The 15,578-nt window shown below is 38.7% G+C and overlaps 1 protein-coding gene and 1 long non-coding RNA gene across 38 annotated transcripts in view; one reads left to right on the top strand and one right to left on the bottom strand.

Moving 5' to 3' along the window:
- CSNK1G1 (casein kinase 1 gamma 1) overlaps positions 1 to 15,578 on the top strand; it is a 170,033-nt gene that overhangs the window by 142,312 nt on the left and 12,143 nt on the right. For 23 of the 37 annotated variants that reach the window (XR_005381769.1, XM_038580694.1, XM_038580664.1 and 20 more), the window contains 2 exons: positions 3,047 to 3,157; positions 14,084 to 14,190. Coding sequence is in view for 35 of the 37 variants with exons in the window: in XM_038580694.1 (XP_038436622.1) it covers positions 3,047 to 3,157; positions 14,084 to 14,190 (218 nt within the window). In the remaining 2 variants the exon portion in view is untranslated. Of the gene's footprint in view, positions 1 to 2,072; positions 2,216 to 3,046; positions 3,158 to 13,274; positions 13,519 to 14,083; positions 14,191 to 15,578 lie in introns of those variants that run through there. The other 14 variants (XM_038580671.1, XM_038580674.1, XM_038580678.1 and 11 more) reach the window with 4 other exon arrangements.
- Positions 1,773 to 8,804, bottom strand: LOC111093364. Its single transcript, XR_005381771.1, has 3 exons — positions 8,741 to 8,804; positions 3,879 to 3,993; positions 1,773 to 2,157 (listed from the first exon to the last, which is right to left on the bottom strand). It is a non-coding gene; the product is annotated as an uncharacterized LOC111093364 (long non-coding RNA).

Genomic DNA, 15,578 nt, shown 5'->3' with positions numbered 1-15,578 from the left:
GAGAGTGAAGAGTTTACATGTTGATGTCCTCTACTGGTATGGCCATATCCTGTGCAGATTATGCCCAGTCATAATCGTGTGTACACAGCATTGCTTAGACTACCATTCAGGTACATTAGCAGCATACTCTACTTGTCACAATTCCCCGGTTTCTTCTAGTTCCTGGGTACTCGGTTGCTTTCTAAAACTGGCAAATGACCCTTTCTACTGTATCAACTTCTACATACCAGTCCTAGTCTTTAAATTCTAGAAGAGAATAGCCATAGAGTTTAGTATTGTGATGAAGAGTAATTCCCAGTGTGATAAACCGGCAACCTCAGATTGATATCTCTCTCTTGATTTTGTTGCTTTCGGTGGATATAGAAGGCATTGGAGGGCAGTAGTATGGTGTGGTATGTTCTTCATTCATCACTGTGGAAGCATTTATGAAGCAGTTAACATTGTTTTTCTCTTTTTAAAAGATAAATAACACACTGCTTTGATAATAGAGATGGAGTATGATATTTTGGCCTTTGGAAAATGTCTTCTTTTTTCAAAATCTACACAAAAATGTTAACTCCTCCAACAAATTATGTATTTAACTAGAATGAGTATAAATGGTACACTGTCCTGTGAATCAGATAGGGGCCTCAAACCAGACTTCTGATATGTGTTTCAGTAAAAATGGAAATAATAGTTGATCAGCTGTTCAGATTTTGTTAAGCTTAAAAGTATATGAGTGTTTTATGTACATTTCTTGCCATTTTCAAAGCTTTATCTGCCTTAAGAACAAGTGCAAAACAGAGAGCATTCATGAAAGAAGTAATCATACTTAACATGTATCCTAGAACTCAAAACAACACCAAGTGGCTTTTAAGTGTCTGGATACTGTTTAAATATTTAAATTTTTTTGAAAACTGACCCTTCTTCATAGTAGTTTAGGAGCTTAAATATCCTACTTAATAAATATTACAAAAGGTAAAGTTGGGCAGCCCGGGTGGCTCAGCGGTTTAGTGCCGCCTTCAGCCCAGAGCATGATCCTGGAGACCTGGGATCGAGTCCACATCAGGCTCCCTGCATGGAGCCTGCTTCTCCCTCTGCCTTTGTCTCTGCCTCTCTCTCTCTCTCTCTGTGTCTCTCATGGATAAATAATTTTTTTTAATCTTTTAAAAATTTTTAAAAAAACAGTAAAGTCCTAGAGAGAACTGAAGAAACTATCACTAATGGGTAATAGTTATGGGTTTTACCTATAATATTAGAACAGGTTTATTCTTATGGTGCCTGGGCGGGCTCAGTCAGTAGAGCATGCAACTCTTGATCTTGGGATTGTGAGTTCAAGCCCAATATTGGGTATAGAGATTACTTTAAAAAATAAACAATAAACCCAGATTTATTCTCAAATCTCTAGTAGTAAGAAGATACAAGATTAAGTGCTCTGAGGATAGGATACTGTCAGTAAGTTTATAAAAGTTATTATGTTATAAACTACAGTCTTATTTTTGAAAATGAAACATCTGTACTTCTGTTAGCAGAAATAGTCTGAAGGGCAGGTTTTTTGGGTAGCTTTGATTTCTCAGATGTGACTAGTGATATAGAACCAAACCCCTCTTTTGTTAGAGAATTTAGCAAGTAAGTTAATACAGCTGCTTCCTTACAGAATATGCTCATTCCCTAGAAATATCAGGAAACATGATCCAGGATCCAGGATCCTTTACAGTACTTCATATTCCATTAATAAAGATGAATAAATTGTAGCTGGTATATGAGGCTCAGGTTTTGTTTTGGTTCTGTTTTAATGGAAAAAGCCTTTTTGGTAAGTTACAGAGGACCTTTAAACAACTCTTGTCCATGAGATACAGGAGAGGGAAAGTGAGTATGAACCTCAAACCACTTTCCTTTACCGTTTCTTTTTTATAAAATACAACTTTGATAGCTGTGAGCATCTCTAAGATTTATTGCATCCCTGCTGGTTTTCATGCAGAGCAGCAATATCATATCCCAACCCCTGCTGTTGTTTATATCAGCAGCAATTAAAATTTGATTTACTAATCCTTCATTGATGCCTCTCCAACTCCTCATTTTTCATTTTGTAGAGCCTTAGGACTGTTACAGCTGAGCATCATGATGTTAACACCTCCTCAGCCATCTGGTACAGGGGAAGAGGCACCTAAACAGATTCTTCAGAACAAAAATCACAAATGAGCAAGATCAGAATAGTGTGAGATCTAAAGAACAGGTAAAGAAGGAATGAAGAGAGCCTGAATGACAGCAGAACTGAAAGCAGAACCCAAAAACATTTTGGATTGGAAGCCCTCCTTTTGCTGGGGAAAGATCTGCCTTTTGCTTTCTAGAAGAAAGCAATTCGTAGTAGTCATATCTAAAACTATTTCTAATTCCAGACTAGAGGCCATTAGCTAGAGGAATCAGGTAAACATTGTAGCCTTACCCACCCTCATCTTTTCATATTTCTTGACCCATGAACCTGTTTTGAAGATATATTTTTTTCATCCTCTTAGAGAAGAAAGCATATTCCAGCCACTCTCACTGCTCATTTTATCTTAGTTGAAAGTCTTATAGAGGTTTATGTTGAGAGTGGTGGGCTCCCTATTTAAGGAAAAGCCATATTATCTTGATTCATAATGCTAGGAATTTTCTGTATTGACTACTGTCTATTTAGGTAGATCTTTAATCAGTGAAATGATTTGTAAGTATGATTGTTCCTTTGTCCAACAGTATTAACATTCTGAATTTGGTCTGCTTAGTGGCTACTGAAATTTTACTAATATGGAAGCTAAAATTGATTGCAGCTTTTGGTGATCCCCCCACCCCTCTTTTGGTGATTATTGTTTTTTTGTGTCTGGGTGAGGTTGGTGTGCATTGGCTCATTAGGCTGAAATGAATGTAGCCAAGCTAACTTTTTCTCAGTGCTTTGCAGCGGTTGTTAGTTTAAAATCCAAAATGAAAACAAAACACTCAGGGACACTAATGTACTTGATTTTGTTATTGCTTGCTGTTGCTTCACCTTTCCTTCCATATCTTGCTCTCATGCTTCCTAATGCCTGAGCAGACTGCATCGTCAGAGCGCCGAGGAGAGTGGGAAATCCAGCCCAGCCGGCAGACCAATACCTCGTACCTGACGTCTCACTTGGCTGCAGACCGCCATGGGGGATCAGTGCAGGTACTTACTGCCTTTATTGCCCTTTCCTGGCCTTTTCAGCTTGGCTGGTGGAATGTTGACTTGCTTCTGAAACTTTGGTTCTTTTAGAAAGGAAACTACTGTAAGGTTGAGCTGCTTCTATAGTTAACTCAATATCTGTGTGCTGATTTTCTGCCTAAGTGGACTTGTAAGAATCACTTGTTGAGATGATTATTGGTTGTTGTCATTGACTAAGAAATATCTATATGATTTCTGAACTGGTTTCTGGTTAAACAAATCTTACAACCTTGATCTCATGATAAACCATAAAAATAATGTCAAGGGAGAAGTATGTTAGTGTCTAGTATGTGAATTTTACAGACTCGAAATATAGAAAATAAGTATTTTTTCGGATAGAGACTGCATATGTAGCTCATTCCATGATGTATGTGCCTTAGCACATAAGATGAGGATGTTAATTGGTCAAAGTCATTTCTGAGTGGGTACCCAAGAAGTTGGGTTGTTTCTTTTTTCCTTCTAGAGTAAGTGTGATCTTAGAGAATTATTTCTGATTTCATTTGGACTATTTTGAAGCTCTGTTGTCTCTTGTACTTTAGAACATCTGTGTTTCTTTACTCTTCTTATATGTTACTCTTTTAATAATCTTAATTCAAATATGTCTCTCATACTGTTAAGTGACACTATCAGTTGGGGCACAAAAGTAAACTCAAAGCCACCAAATCATATAAAAGGATAGACAAACCTTTTGCATGTAGAAATGCATTTTGATAGGCTTGATTGTCTAGAATATGTTTTTTACATGGAGTGATTCATGAACACTGTGTTATTCACAGGAAGTCAGGAGTCAGCTGTTGGTTCTGTTAAAAAAAAAAAACTCATAAGAACATCTAGGTAATAATGATGGATTGAACTCAAAGATCTGCTCTCACCTTCACCTGAAACAGCACTAAAAGAATGATAAAAGGCTTTTTTTTGAAAGGCATGAATCCATACAAGGAGAGAAAAAACAGATGAAGCAATAGCAATAAAATGTGACATACTAGAAAGCACATAGGCAATTATTCAATGACTTAGGAGTCCCAAGAAAACTGAATTCTGAGCCAATAGAGCCTATTTTCACTGGGTAATCCTCCAAAGACTCAGAAGTTGGCTTTTTACAAGGGGAAGTTGGTGTGGAGGGCCATGTGCTGAAATAAAGAGTGGTTAAAAGTCTGTTTTCTAAGAAGCCAGAGATACCTAGATGCTCTCCCCATCCCTAGCAAAGACCAAAGATTTATTCTTTGGCAAGGGTAAAATAGAGGGTATAACAATTGGGGGAAATGAGCACATTTGGGGGTGAGGAGCTATATTGAAGAAAAGGAATATTGAATTAATGTGTGATCCATACTTAAAAGTCCCACCCCTGGAAAAAAAAAAAAAAAAGTCCCACCCCTGTACTCTTAGCAGTCTCCCACTTTTTTTTTTCTTTTTTTCTTTCTTTTTTTTTGAGAGAGAATGGTGGGGATTGGTGGGGGAGGGGCACAGGGAGAGAGAGAATCTCAAGCAGACTCCCTGCTGAGCACGGAGCCCAACACTGGCTTGATCTCACAACCCTGACATCATGACTTGAACCAAAATCAAGAGTCCATAGATGCTTAACCAACTGAGCCACCCAGGTATCCCGAAAGAGAGAATCTTTTTGTTTTTGTTTTTGTTTTTTAATATTTTATTTATTTGAGAGAGAGGGAGAGAACAAGCAGGGCAAGCAGTAGAGGGAGAAGGAGAAGCAGGCTCCCACTGAACAGAGAGCCAGATGCAGGGCTCTAGCCCAGGACCCCAGGATCACAACCTGACCTAAAGGCAGACACCTAACCGATTGAGCCACCAGGTACCCTGAGAGAGAATCTTAAGCAGGCTCCATGCCCAGTGCAGAGCCCAACATGGGGCTTGATCTTACAACCTGAGATCATATCCTGAACCAGGCACCTCAGGATGCTATTTTAAAAAGGAACATTCTGGGACACTTAGGTGGCTCGGTGGTTTGATACCTGCTTCGGCCCAGGGTGTGATCCTGGAGACCTGGGATCAAGTCGCACATTGGGCTCTCTGCATGGAACCTGCTTCTCTCTCTCTGCCTCTCTGTCTGCCTGTGTCTCTGCCTCTCTCTCTTTGTGTCTCTGATGAACAAATAAAAAAATCTAAAAAAATAAAAAATAAAATAAAAAGGAACATTTAAGAGCAAATAAAAAAAAGAGAGCTCTTAGAAATTAAGAACGTGATAACTTAAAGCTCAAGAGTTTGAGATAGTTTAAGAAAGCCTCCCAGAAAGTAGAGCAAAGAGAGAGGTTAAAATGGTAGAAAATATTTCTTCAAAAAATAAAAAATAGGAATGCCTGGGTGGCTCAGCAGTTGAGCATTTGCCTTTGGCTCAGGGCATGATCCTGGGGTTCCGGGATCAAGTCCTATGTTGGGCTTACTGTATGAAGCATGCTTCTCCTTCTGCCTATGTCTCTGCCTCTGTGTTTGTGTGTCTCTCATGAATGAATAAATAAAATCTTTAAAAAATAATAAAAATAAAAAATAGAGTTACCTTGTAACCCAGTAATTTCACTTCTGGATATTTATCCAAAGAAAATGAAAACACTAATTCAAAAAGATACATGCACCCTTCTGTTTATTGAAGCATTACTTACAGTAGCCAAGATGTGGAAGCAATCTAAGTGTCCATGGATAGATGAATGGATAAAGAAGATGTAGTGTATGTGTGCACATGCATATTACTTGGCCATAAAAATGAAGTCTTGCCATTTTTGACAACATGGGTGGACTAGAGGCTTTTGTGCTAAGTGCAATAAGTCAAACTGAAAAAGACAAATACCATATGTTGCCCTTATCTATGGAATCAGAAAAACAAAACAAATGAACAAGACTTATAAATATGAGAACAAATTGGTAGTTGCTAAAGAGGAGGCAAAAGAGGTTAAGAGGATTAAGAGATACATACTTCCCGTTGGAAAATAAATAAGCTGGGGTACTTGGGTGGCTTAATCAGTTAAGCATCCAACTCTTGATTTGGGCTTAGGTCATAATCTCAGGGTCATGAAATCTAGCCCCACGTCAGGCTCTGAGCTGCTCATGGAGTCTGCCTAAGATGCGCTCTCCTCTCCCCCTCTGCACCCCAGCCCCTGCTCACTTTCTCTCTAAAAAAGAAAAGAAACAAGTCACAGGGATGAAAAGTATGGCACAGGGAATATAGTCAGTGATGTAATAACTTTGGGGCCACTCAGCTAGCTCAATGGGTAGAGTGTCTGGCTCTTGATATCATGGTTGTAAGTTTGAATCCCATGTTGGATGTAGAGATTACTTAAAAAAAATTTTTTAATGTAATAATTTTGTATGGTGACAGAGGGTAACTACACTTATCGTGGAGAGCATTTTATAATGTATGTTATTAAATTACTATGCTAAAAAAAATAAATAAAATAAATAAATTACTATGCTGTACATCTGAAACATATATGTCAACTATACTTTAAACATTTTAAAGTTAAAAGGGTTTAAAAAATGAAATAGTAAAAGACAAAATATAATTAACTCTAAGGAAAACAAGAAATTGGGGATCCCTAGGTGGCTCAGCAGTTTAGTGCCTGCATTCGGTCCAGGGTGTGATCCTGGGGTCCCGGGATCGGGTCCCGCGTCGGGCTCCCTGCGTGGAGCCTGCTTCTCCCTCTGCCTGTGTCTCTGCCTCTCTCTCAGTCTGTGTCTCTCATGAATAAATAAATAAAATATTAAAAAAAAATTATACAGGGAAGGAAAGAACCATGGTATATACTCTATGGCACAGCTATAAATAGTTTTTAATAGTCATAATATAAAACTACAAATTGATCTGATCAGAATTACAGTATAAACTATAGTAGAAGAAGACTAGAGGGATGGAAAAGGTGAATCTAATGCCTAAAAATAAAGAATCAAGATGCATGTTATTCAGAGATATGGAGGTAAAAACCAAAGGAATCCATTATAAAGGAGGAAAAATAGTGGAGTGGGAAAGAGACTGCTATTTTTCCTAATGATCCTTGTAGAAATATATTTTTTTAAGATTTTATTCATTTACTTGAAAGAGAGAGAATGTGCACTAGTGTGGGGGATAGGGGCAGAGGCAGAGCAAGAGAAGCAGACTCCCTGCTGATCAGGGAGCCCAGCACAGGGCTTGATCCCAGGACCCCGAACGAGATCATGACATCAGCCAAAGGAAGGCATTTAACTGACTAAGCTTCCTAGGTACCCCGAATCCTTGTAGAAATAATTTATATGCATATACATACATATCAGCCTTCATCTGTCACATTTGCAGAAATTTATCCATCTAGTATTGTTGAAACAGGAGTTAAAACTATTTCAGAGGATTATTTGGTATTATCTTTTATTTATTTATTTTTTAAATATTTTACTTATTTATTCATGAGAGACACAGAGAGAGAGAGGGAGAGACACAGGCAGAGGGAGAAGCAGGCTCCATGCAGGGAGCCCGATGTGGGACTTGATCCCGGGTCTCCAGGATCACGCCCCGGGCAGAAGGCAGGCACTCAACCGCTGAGCCACCCAGGGATCCCCTGGTATTATCTTTTAAAATCTTAAATACCTATACTTTTTGATTCAATTAATCCAGTTTCAGGCAAATATTCCTCAGAAATGCACAGATACTGAGGATTCATGTTTTAGAACAATGCTGCTAAAGGAAATGAGTCATTTTTGTAATTTCAAATTTTCTAGTAATCACACTAAAAGTGTAAAAATAAACAGGTGAAACTAACTTTAATAACATTTAATCTAAAAAATAATAAATAACATATTTAATCTAGTTTAAAATACTTCAACATGTAGTCAGTATTACAAATAGTTATGAGAGGGATGCCCAGCCTTGTTCAGTTGGTGGAATGTGCGGCTTTTGATCTCAGGATTGTAAGTTCGAACCCCACATTGGGTGTAGAAACTACTTAAAAATAAAACCTGGGGGGGGAAATATGAGATATTTTCCTTTTTTTTAAATGTAGTGTTTGAATTCTGATATATATGTTACTCTTACAGAACATGTTTGGACTAGCTGCATTTTTCGTGCTCAGCAGCCACAATAGCTTAGCTATTGTTAAGGATGCTGCAGTTCTAGAATATTTGTTGCTACTTGTTTCTTTTTTTTTTAATATTTTATTTATTTATTCATGAGAGACACAGAGAGAGAGAGAGAGGGAGACACAGGCAGAGGGAGAAACAGTCTCCATGCAGGGAGCTCGATGTGGGATTCGATCCCGGGTCTCTAGGATCACACCCTGGGCCGAAGGCAGGCACTAAACCACTGAGCCACCAAGGCTGCCCCCACTTGTTTCTAATATCAGAAAATCTGATGCAAAAAAAAAAGAAAACCTGATGCAACTAAATGTTCATATGTATGAACAACTAAATGTTCATAATGTTCAACAGTAATTAAAAAATAATATAAAATTCAGCATTAACTAAAGAAACATAATACTTCCATACAGTGGATAGAGATCTCTGGGTCTTATGGGAATTACCCAAGGTGTGTTGTAGAAAAAGCAAGTTGTAAAACAATATATGAAATTTTACCTGTGGCACCTGGGTGGCTCAGTCTGTTGGGTGTCTGCCTTCACCTCAGGTAATGGTCCCAGAGTCCTGGGATCAAGCCTGCATTGAGCTCTCTGCTTGGCAGGGAGTCTGCTTCTCTCTCTCCCTCTGCCTGCTGCTCCCCCTGCTTGTGCTCTCTCTCTGTCAAATAGATAAATAAAATCTTTAAAAAAAGAAAAAAGAAAAAAAAAATTGGCCCCATTTTAACTTTCACACATATATGCAAAAATATTTATATATAAAAGGATTAATATACATACATGTTAGTGTGTGCAGAAGAAAAAAAAGAAACAATGTAGAGTAAGGGAGGACAAACACAATCAGTGGGCCAAATCCCACCCTCTGCTTGTTTTTATAAATGAAGCTTTATTAGGACATAAGTATACTCAATTGTTTATATATTATATATGTCTGCTTTCTTGTACCAATGGCAGAGTTGAGTAGTTTCCACACAGACTGTATAGTCCACAAAGCCTAAAATATTTACTAGTCTTTTTATGTAAATATTTTGCATACTTTTGTTCTCAAGAAAGATACTGAATTTCCCTCTGCCATGTCACTGGAAACCTGCACTTTTTATGTAGTCTTTTTTAATATTCTAATTTTTTTTTTTTTTACAATAAACATGCTTACCTTTTAATTAGGGGAAAATGCAAAGATTAAATAATTTTAAAAGAAAAATACCTCATAATCAGGAATATCTGGACAGTTTATTAGATTTGTGTTCTTAGAACACAGAGGTGCTCATTTGGGTAGTGCTTCCTACTGTCCACTGTGATGGGTTATCTTTAAAATTGGAGTTGATTAGAGTCTCTGGCATCACTTCTGGAAAATGCAACCTCCCTCTACTCCCTATAAAACTAAGTTCTGCCAGCTTCCTTGATAGAGGACAGGCAAGTGTACCATTTCCCTAATATTACATTAAGTTCTGGTTCTCCTTACTACATCTGCCTTTTTCATTGTAGCCCCAGTTTGTGTATACTCATAAAAGCTATGCTTTTTGCAAACCAAATTGGCTGTATTTTTCTAGCACAACAGATGCCCACATATTTTCAAGTCATCTCACTTCCCAAAGGTAATGTGGTCAAACCATGCTTAGCCTACCTGGATAACCTGCAGATACCAAAACTCTGGTATTGGTAGGGAGTGCAGAGCACCAAGATGAGAAGAGCTTGCTTTGGTAAGGCATGTGGACACTCCTATTCTAACCTGTGTAATAGGCAGGACCCCCCCGCTCCTATACCTCCATGTTTCCCATCCTTCCACAACACTATATCCATAGATCTTACAAATGTGGATGATCTAAATTCAAGAAGGCAGTATATTTTTTCTTTCAAAAAAGATGATTCCAAAGTTGTTTAAATTAAAATGTGTAGAAAATATCTAGAAAGCTCCAAGACCAAGCAAAAGCATGAGATTTGAGAATGACATTTAACTTTTTTTTTTTTTAAGATTTTATTTATTTATTCATGAGAGACACAGAGAGAGAGAGAGAGAGGCAGAGACACAGGCAGAGGGAGAAGCAGCCTCCATGCAGGCAGCCCGACCCAGGACTCGATCCCAGGTCTCCAGAATCATGCCCTGGGCTGAAGGCAGCACTAAACCGCTGAGCCACCTGGACTGCCCGACAGTTAACTTTTAACTAATAATTACTTTGCTCAAATCTTTCTAATTTTTAATCATTTACAATTCTTTTTAAGGTCAATAGTATTCCCATTTTATAGGTAGGGAATCTAAAGTACCAAATTACCACATATATAGTTGTGAGAAGTAGGATTGAAATGTTGATTAGCAGCTAAAATATTGCTTCCTTGATACATAATTCCCATTTTTCTTCATGGTCATGTTTTGAAAAATGAAATTTAATAACTCAAAATTTTTACTTAAAATATTAAATTACTTATTAAAGGAGGTGTTACCAGTATTGAGGAGTAAAGTTCCAAATAGCACTTTACCTTCATCTCTTTCATGGTTAGTCCTTTAAGCTATTGCTTTGGTCTTATGTGAGTGATATAGCCAGAGGAATGTCGGATTAATTCTAATAGTGATTACGACAAAATAACTTTCAGTATTCTAGGTACATAAATAAGCTTATTTTTTAATGAAGTTATACTAAAAATTCAGTAGAAAGGGTATAAAAATGATACTGCTTAAAATACTAATAATTTAGTATATTCATAAGGGTGTTTTGGTTTGTTTTTTGTTGTTGTGTATGGTTTTTTTGTTGTTTTTACAATTTTTCAAATTGCTTTCTATAACATCATTGTATTTAACTACCGTAGTATTTATGAGGTAGATAGGACCAAGGTTGTTGGCCAGGTCTTAGAGAATAGAAACCAGGGCTCGCCAGAGGTGGTTGATGGTGAAGTGAGGTCTGGAACCCAGCTTTCTGGTCACCTATTCTAGCGGTAATTCCACTGTGTCTAGGCAACAGTTCATGATTTGACAAACTGCACCTCTAGCCTCAGAAGTGGTTGCTCTAAAGACCTAGATTAGTAGCCGCTGATTCCCAAGGATATTTTAGGTATAGTTAAGTTAAAAGTTAGACACCTGGTAATTAGATTTGTGCCTGATTCATTTGAGACCAGGTACTCACTAATACAGATAAGATGTTCAGTCTGTAAAATGCAGATAACCTCTTCTTCCTTAGATTGCCCAACATTGCTAATAGGCCAAGTGGCAATTCATAGCAATGAGAAATTAGAGAGCATACATGTGAGACGCTGTGGGCAGGCGCCATGATCCAAAGTCATCAAGTAGTTGGCAGTGGTGATGCTTGCTGCCCCCTGCTTTGTTCATATTAGTAGAGGCCAAGATATTTTATTTAACATCTTGTCTAGTTCTGAGCTGTTCATTAGAAAACTTACAATGATTTCTCCTGTAGCCCTTATGCTTGCAGAATGCATTTACCAGCATGATTGCCAGTGTGCAGCCAGGATGTGCCCCAAGAAATAAATGTAGGCCGAGGAAGTTCACAGGACAGCATTAGCATGAGGAGCTGTGCTTCTCTAATTTGCAAACCTTCATTCCTCAAATTTTGTTTTTGCTGTTTATCGCCCTAACTTCAAATTTCTTCTTGAAATTTTCAAATTTATGGAGAAGTTAGTGGTGGTGGTAGTCAGATGAACGCATGCAAATCATGCAGATTAACTCAAGTTAATCATTATTAAGATTTTGCCACATGTCTTTCATTCTGTGGTGGTGGTGTGAGGGGTGAGGGGGAGAGTGTGTGCTAATAATATTTGAAAGTAAATTATAAACATTGATTGCACTTTATCTCACGGTAGTTTAGTCAAAGTGTCTTAAGAACAAATGCATTCTTTTATGTAACTAACACTGTTGTCATATCTAAGAAATTAAATAATTCCATAATATCTAATCTACAATCCTTATCACATTTCCAATTGTCCCCCAGATTAATTTTATAGGGTCCAGGATCTAATCGAGGTTTACATTTGCATTTAGTTCTTATAACCCTTTAGTCTCTTTCAATCTCTTAGTCATTTAATTTCTCTTAGTCTGTAACATTCATCTCTGTGTTAAAAGGGGAAAAAAATTTTTTTAAGAGAAGTCTTTTTTGAGGAGTCCAGGCTTGCTGTCCTATAGAGTGCCCCATGTTTTGGGTTTGTCTGCTTTTTTTTTTTTCCCATCATACTTAGATCCAGATAAAACTTTCTTTGGCAAGAATATCACATAGATAAGGTTATATAATATTTGTTATGTCAGGAGATAAGTAAAGTTGAGTGGTTCCCTTAATCAGAGGTGCTAAATTTGATCACTAGCAGATCCCTTGGATAAGTCCAAATTTATTGTTGTAAGTTTCTTTGACTAACCACACAGCATTGTTTCCATTTTTTAAATCATGTATTATTAATAAGATCAATAAATATTCTGATTTAGAAATAATGGTAAGTAAATACTGCTAGTAAGCAGTGTTTACCTTGTGTGCCCTTTATTCTTTGAATAAATACCCCAAAGATCCCTTATACTAAACATTTCCACCTGCCCTTTTATGACTATGCAGGAAATTTTTTCAAATAAGCTGCTGGTGAGGACCCCAGATCTAGAGGGAGATAAGAATGAACATTTGTGGAGGGAGAATAGCAGTTGTATGAACACTTACTGAGCCATTACCATGTACCATAGGCTAAACACTGGGTGTGCATTGTCTGCACAGTAACACTATCAGGTAAGCAGCACTGTTTCCCCATTTTACAGATTAGAAAGCTTAGGCACAGAAAGATTGAGGATCTTGCCCAAGGACTCACAGCAAGTAAGTGGTGGAGCTAGGGTTCAATTCCAGGGCTGACTAATCCTAGAACGCATTTCGTAGTTACTATGTATGCTGTGCTACCATATTGTGTGCCAGGTATTGTACCGGACACCATGTCATACATTTGCTTGTGTAATTTTCCCATCAACCTGTAAGAAACCATCTCAAATAGAAGTTACTTACCCAAGGGCATATGATATCCGAACCGTTCATCCTATTTTGTGGTTCTCTCCCATGTTTCAGCCAAGATCTTTAACAGCAGAGTGGTTTGTCCAGCGGGGTCCCTTTTCCCACTTCCCAGCACCCACATAAGCAGGAATCATGTGGAAATGAAACCAGGTGACAGAAGCAGCTGCACAAGCAAGAGAAGCCTGATCGGGTCCACATTAACCAGATGACAGGAGTGAGAGCCTTCAGTTACAATTCGGGGACCATCAGTGAGAAATGGGATGACAGTGAACCTGAAATAAAGGTTGTTGAAATAAGACTGGTCTTCCAAGGAAAAGCGTTTCCTTTCTGTCTGTCCTCTCACGGGACAGAGAGGATCCGGCAGTCTTGTTATTTGAGTAACTTCAAACCAGTGGTCAAAGCCATGAAGAAATTTCTGAAGGAAAGTGTGATTACTTATAGTTTCTGATGCCCACTATTGATTTCCATTTTAGAATTTTTTTCAGCATCATCACTGAGTCTATTTATAATTCTAGCATAATAAACTGAGGTAGAATTAGAGTAACATGACCTATTTCATAGTCTTTTTGTGAAGATTAAATTTACACACAGTGTAGCAGAGTGCTGACACAGAGTAGGCTTTCAATATGGAAGTTATTATAGGATCACATCGTTGCATTTTGTGTCCTCTCATGATATGGCCTGGGAACCTTACCTAAATGAGGATATCTGGCCCCTCAGCTCAGGAAAACAAGTATTCCAGACACTGCCTGGTTAGTATCTAAGTTATAGACTAGTTAGAGACCCCCTTAGGGACCTTCTCTGGTGCTGGCAGGAGGCTCCTGTTGCCATGATGTCTGTCACACTCCATCTTTCTGTTGCAGGTGGTTAGCTCAACCAATGGTGAGCTGAATGTCGATGACCCCACGGGAGCCCACTCCAATGCACCAATCACAGCTCACGCCGAGGTGGAGGTAGTCGAGGAAGCTAAGTACGTTCATCTTTTAAGGGGGCTCTTGAGTCCTAGGTTGAAAAATCTATCTTTCCCTTTCTATGTGCTGTGCATCTCAGACCAGATTCCTCATGCTTGTGTCCTCAGCTTTCTTCCTTTGACTATTTTTTGCATGGTACTTAAGGCTGCTTCTGCCCTCGTTAGCTGTGATTTCTGGGAAGGCCATTGCATTTTTCTAGTCCGCATGGGGCAAAAGACCTAGTGAACTAAAAGAATCGTGGTGTAAAAGCTAGAACAGATAGCAGTCCTGAGCCTCTTGGGTTCCTGGAGCTTCTTGCTCCCTATGGGATACAGAGAAAAATCTGTTTATCTTAAACCATGGACCATACTGAACAGCATTTGATTTCTGGTTCTTAGCCAAGAATTCTGCATGTAGAATCATGGAAGCAAGGGTTTCAGGGCCATTGTGCTTTCACTTAAATGATTCTGGATTCAGAATCCCAATTTCAAACTCCCGATAAGTCAGGCAAGATAGTCTTGACACCTGTGAGTAAGAGAGTCTTGGGAGGAGAGGAAATCACACAACTGGGAAGCGGTGAGTCCACTCCCTTTTCTGCTGCTCTTGCCTGTGAATGTGTTGCCCTACCCATTCCATCAGCCCCTTGGTGCTCTCTGCATGGCGTGTGGTTAAACTCTTTAGCATATGGGATAGAAGGAGGAATAGTTGCCAATTCTGCAAAAGCAGCATTTCTTCTCTTCTTTCCCCTTTTGCCCCATCTCAAATTCCAATCCAGACTTAAACTCCAAAAAGACATGAGGTAGGGAGAGAAGTCCTTTACAAATCAGTAACTGCTGCCAAGCCTGATATGGGTAACCTTTCTTATAAACCCTTTGAGAACATTCAGGCTATCCCAGTATCTTGTTCTCGGAAGCAGACAACATTTGAATAGTAATACTGTATCCCTGGTTGGTCTCTTGAGCCCCCAGATGGCCCCAATACCAGCCTGAACATGCTTGCACCTCGGGGTCTCAAGTGGTGGGAGGCCAGTCAAGACCTGCATTCTTCCTTCCAGCCCTCCTTTACAGGGCTGTCCCCTGCCCATTCCTCTGTTCTCCTGCTCATCTGTATGATGAGCTCACTTTGCTTCCAAGAGGTCCTTTTCTTGAAAAGCCAGGATTTAAGGATTCCTACCCGTAGATAAAAAGCAACCAAGGATGAAATTGGACCTTTCTCTTGTCACATCTGTGCTGACTGTAGGCAGCTTCAGATGCTTCTCTCCTGCTTTATATAAGGCCCTGATAAGAAAGAAAGGCAGGGAGAGTTTTTAATGCCAGCAAGAGACCATTTTTAGTAAGGAAATATGCTCTTTATTCTCAGGGACTTTGGAGATTTTAAGCTTCCGTGACAAAACTTCATTCTCCCAAAT

Source organism: Canis lupus, chromosome 30 (assembly GCF_011100685.1).
Source record: "Canis lupus familiaris isolate Mischka breed German Shepherd chromosome 30, alternate assembly UU_Cfam_GSD_1.0, whole genome shotgun sequence".
In the NCBI taxonomy this organism is placed as follows: Eukaryota; Metazoa; Chordata; class Mammalia; order Carnivora; family Canidae; genus Canis; species Canis lupus.
This window is presented reverse-complemented; position numbering and strand designations above follow the sequence as displayed.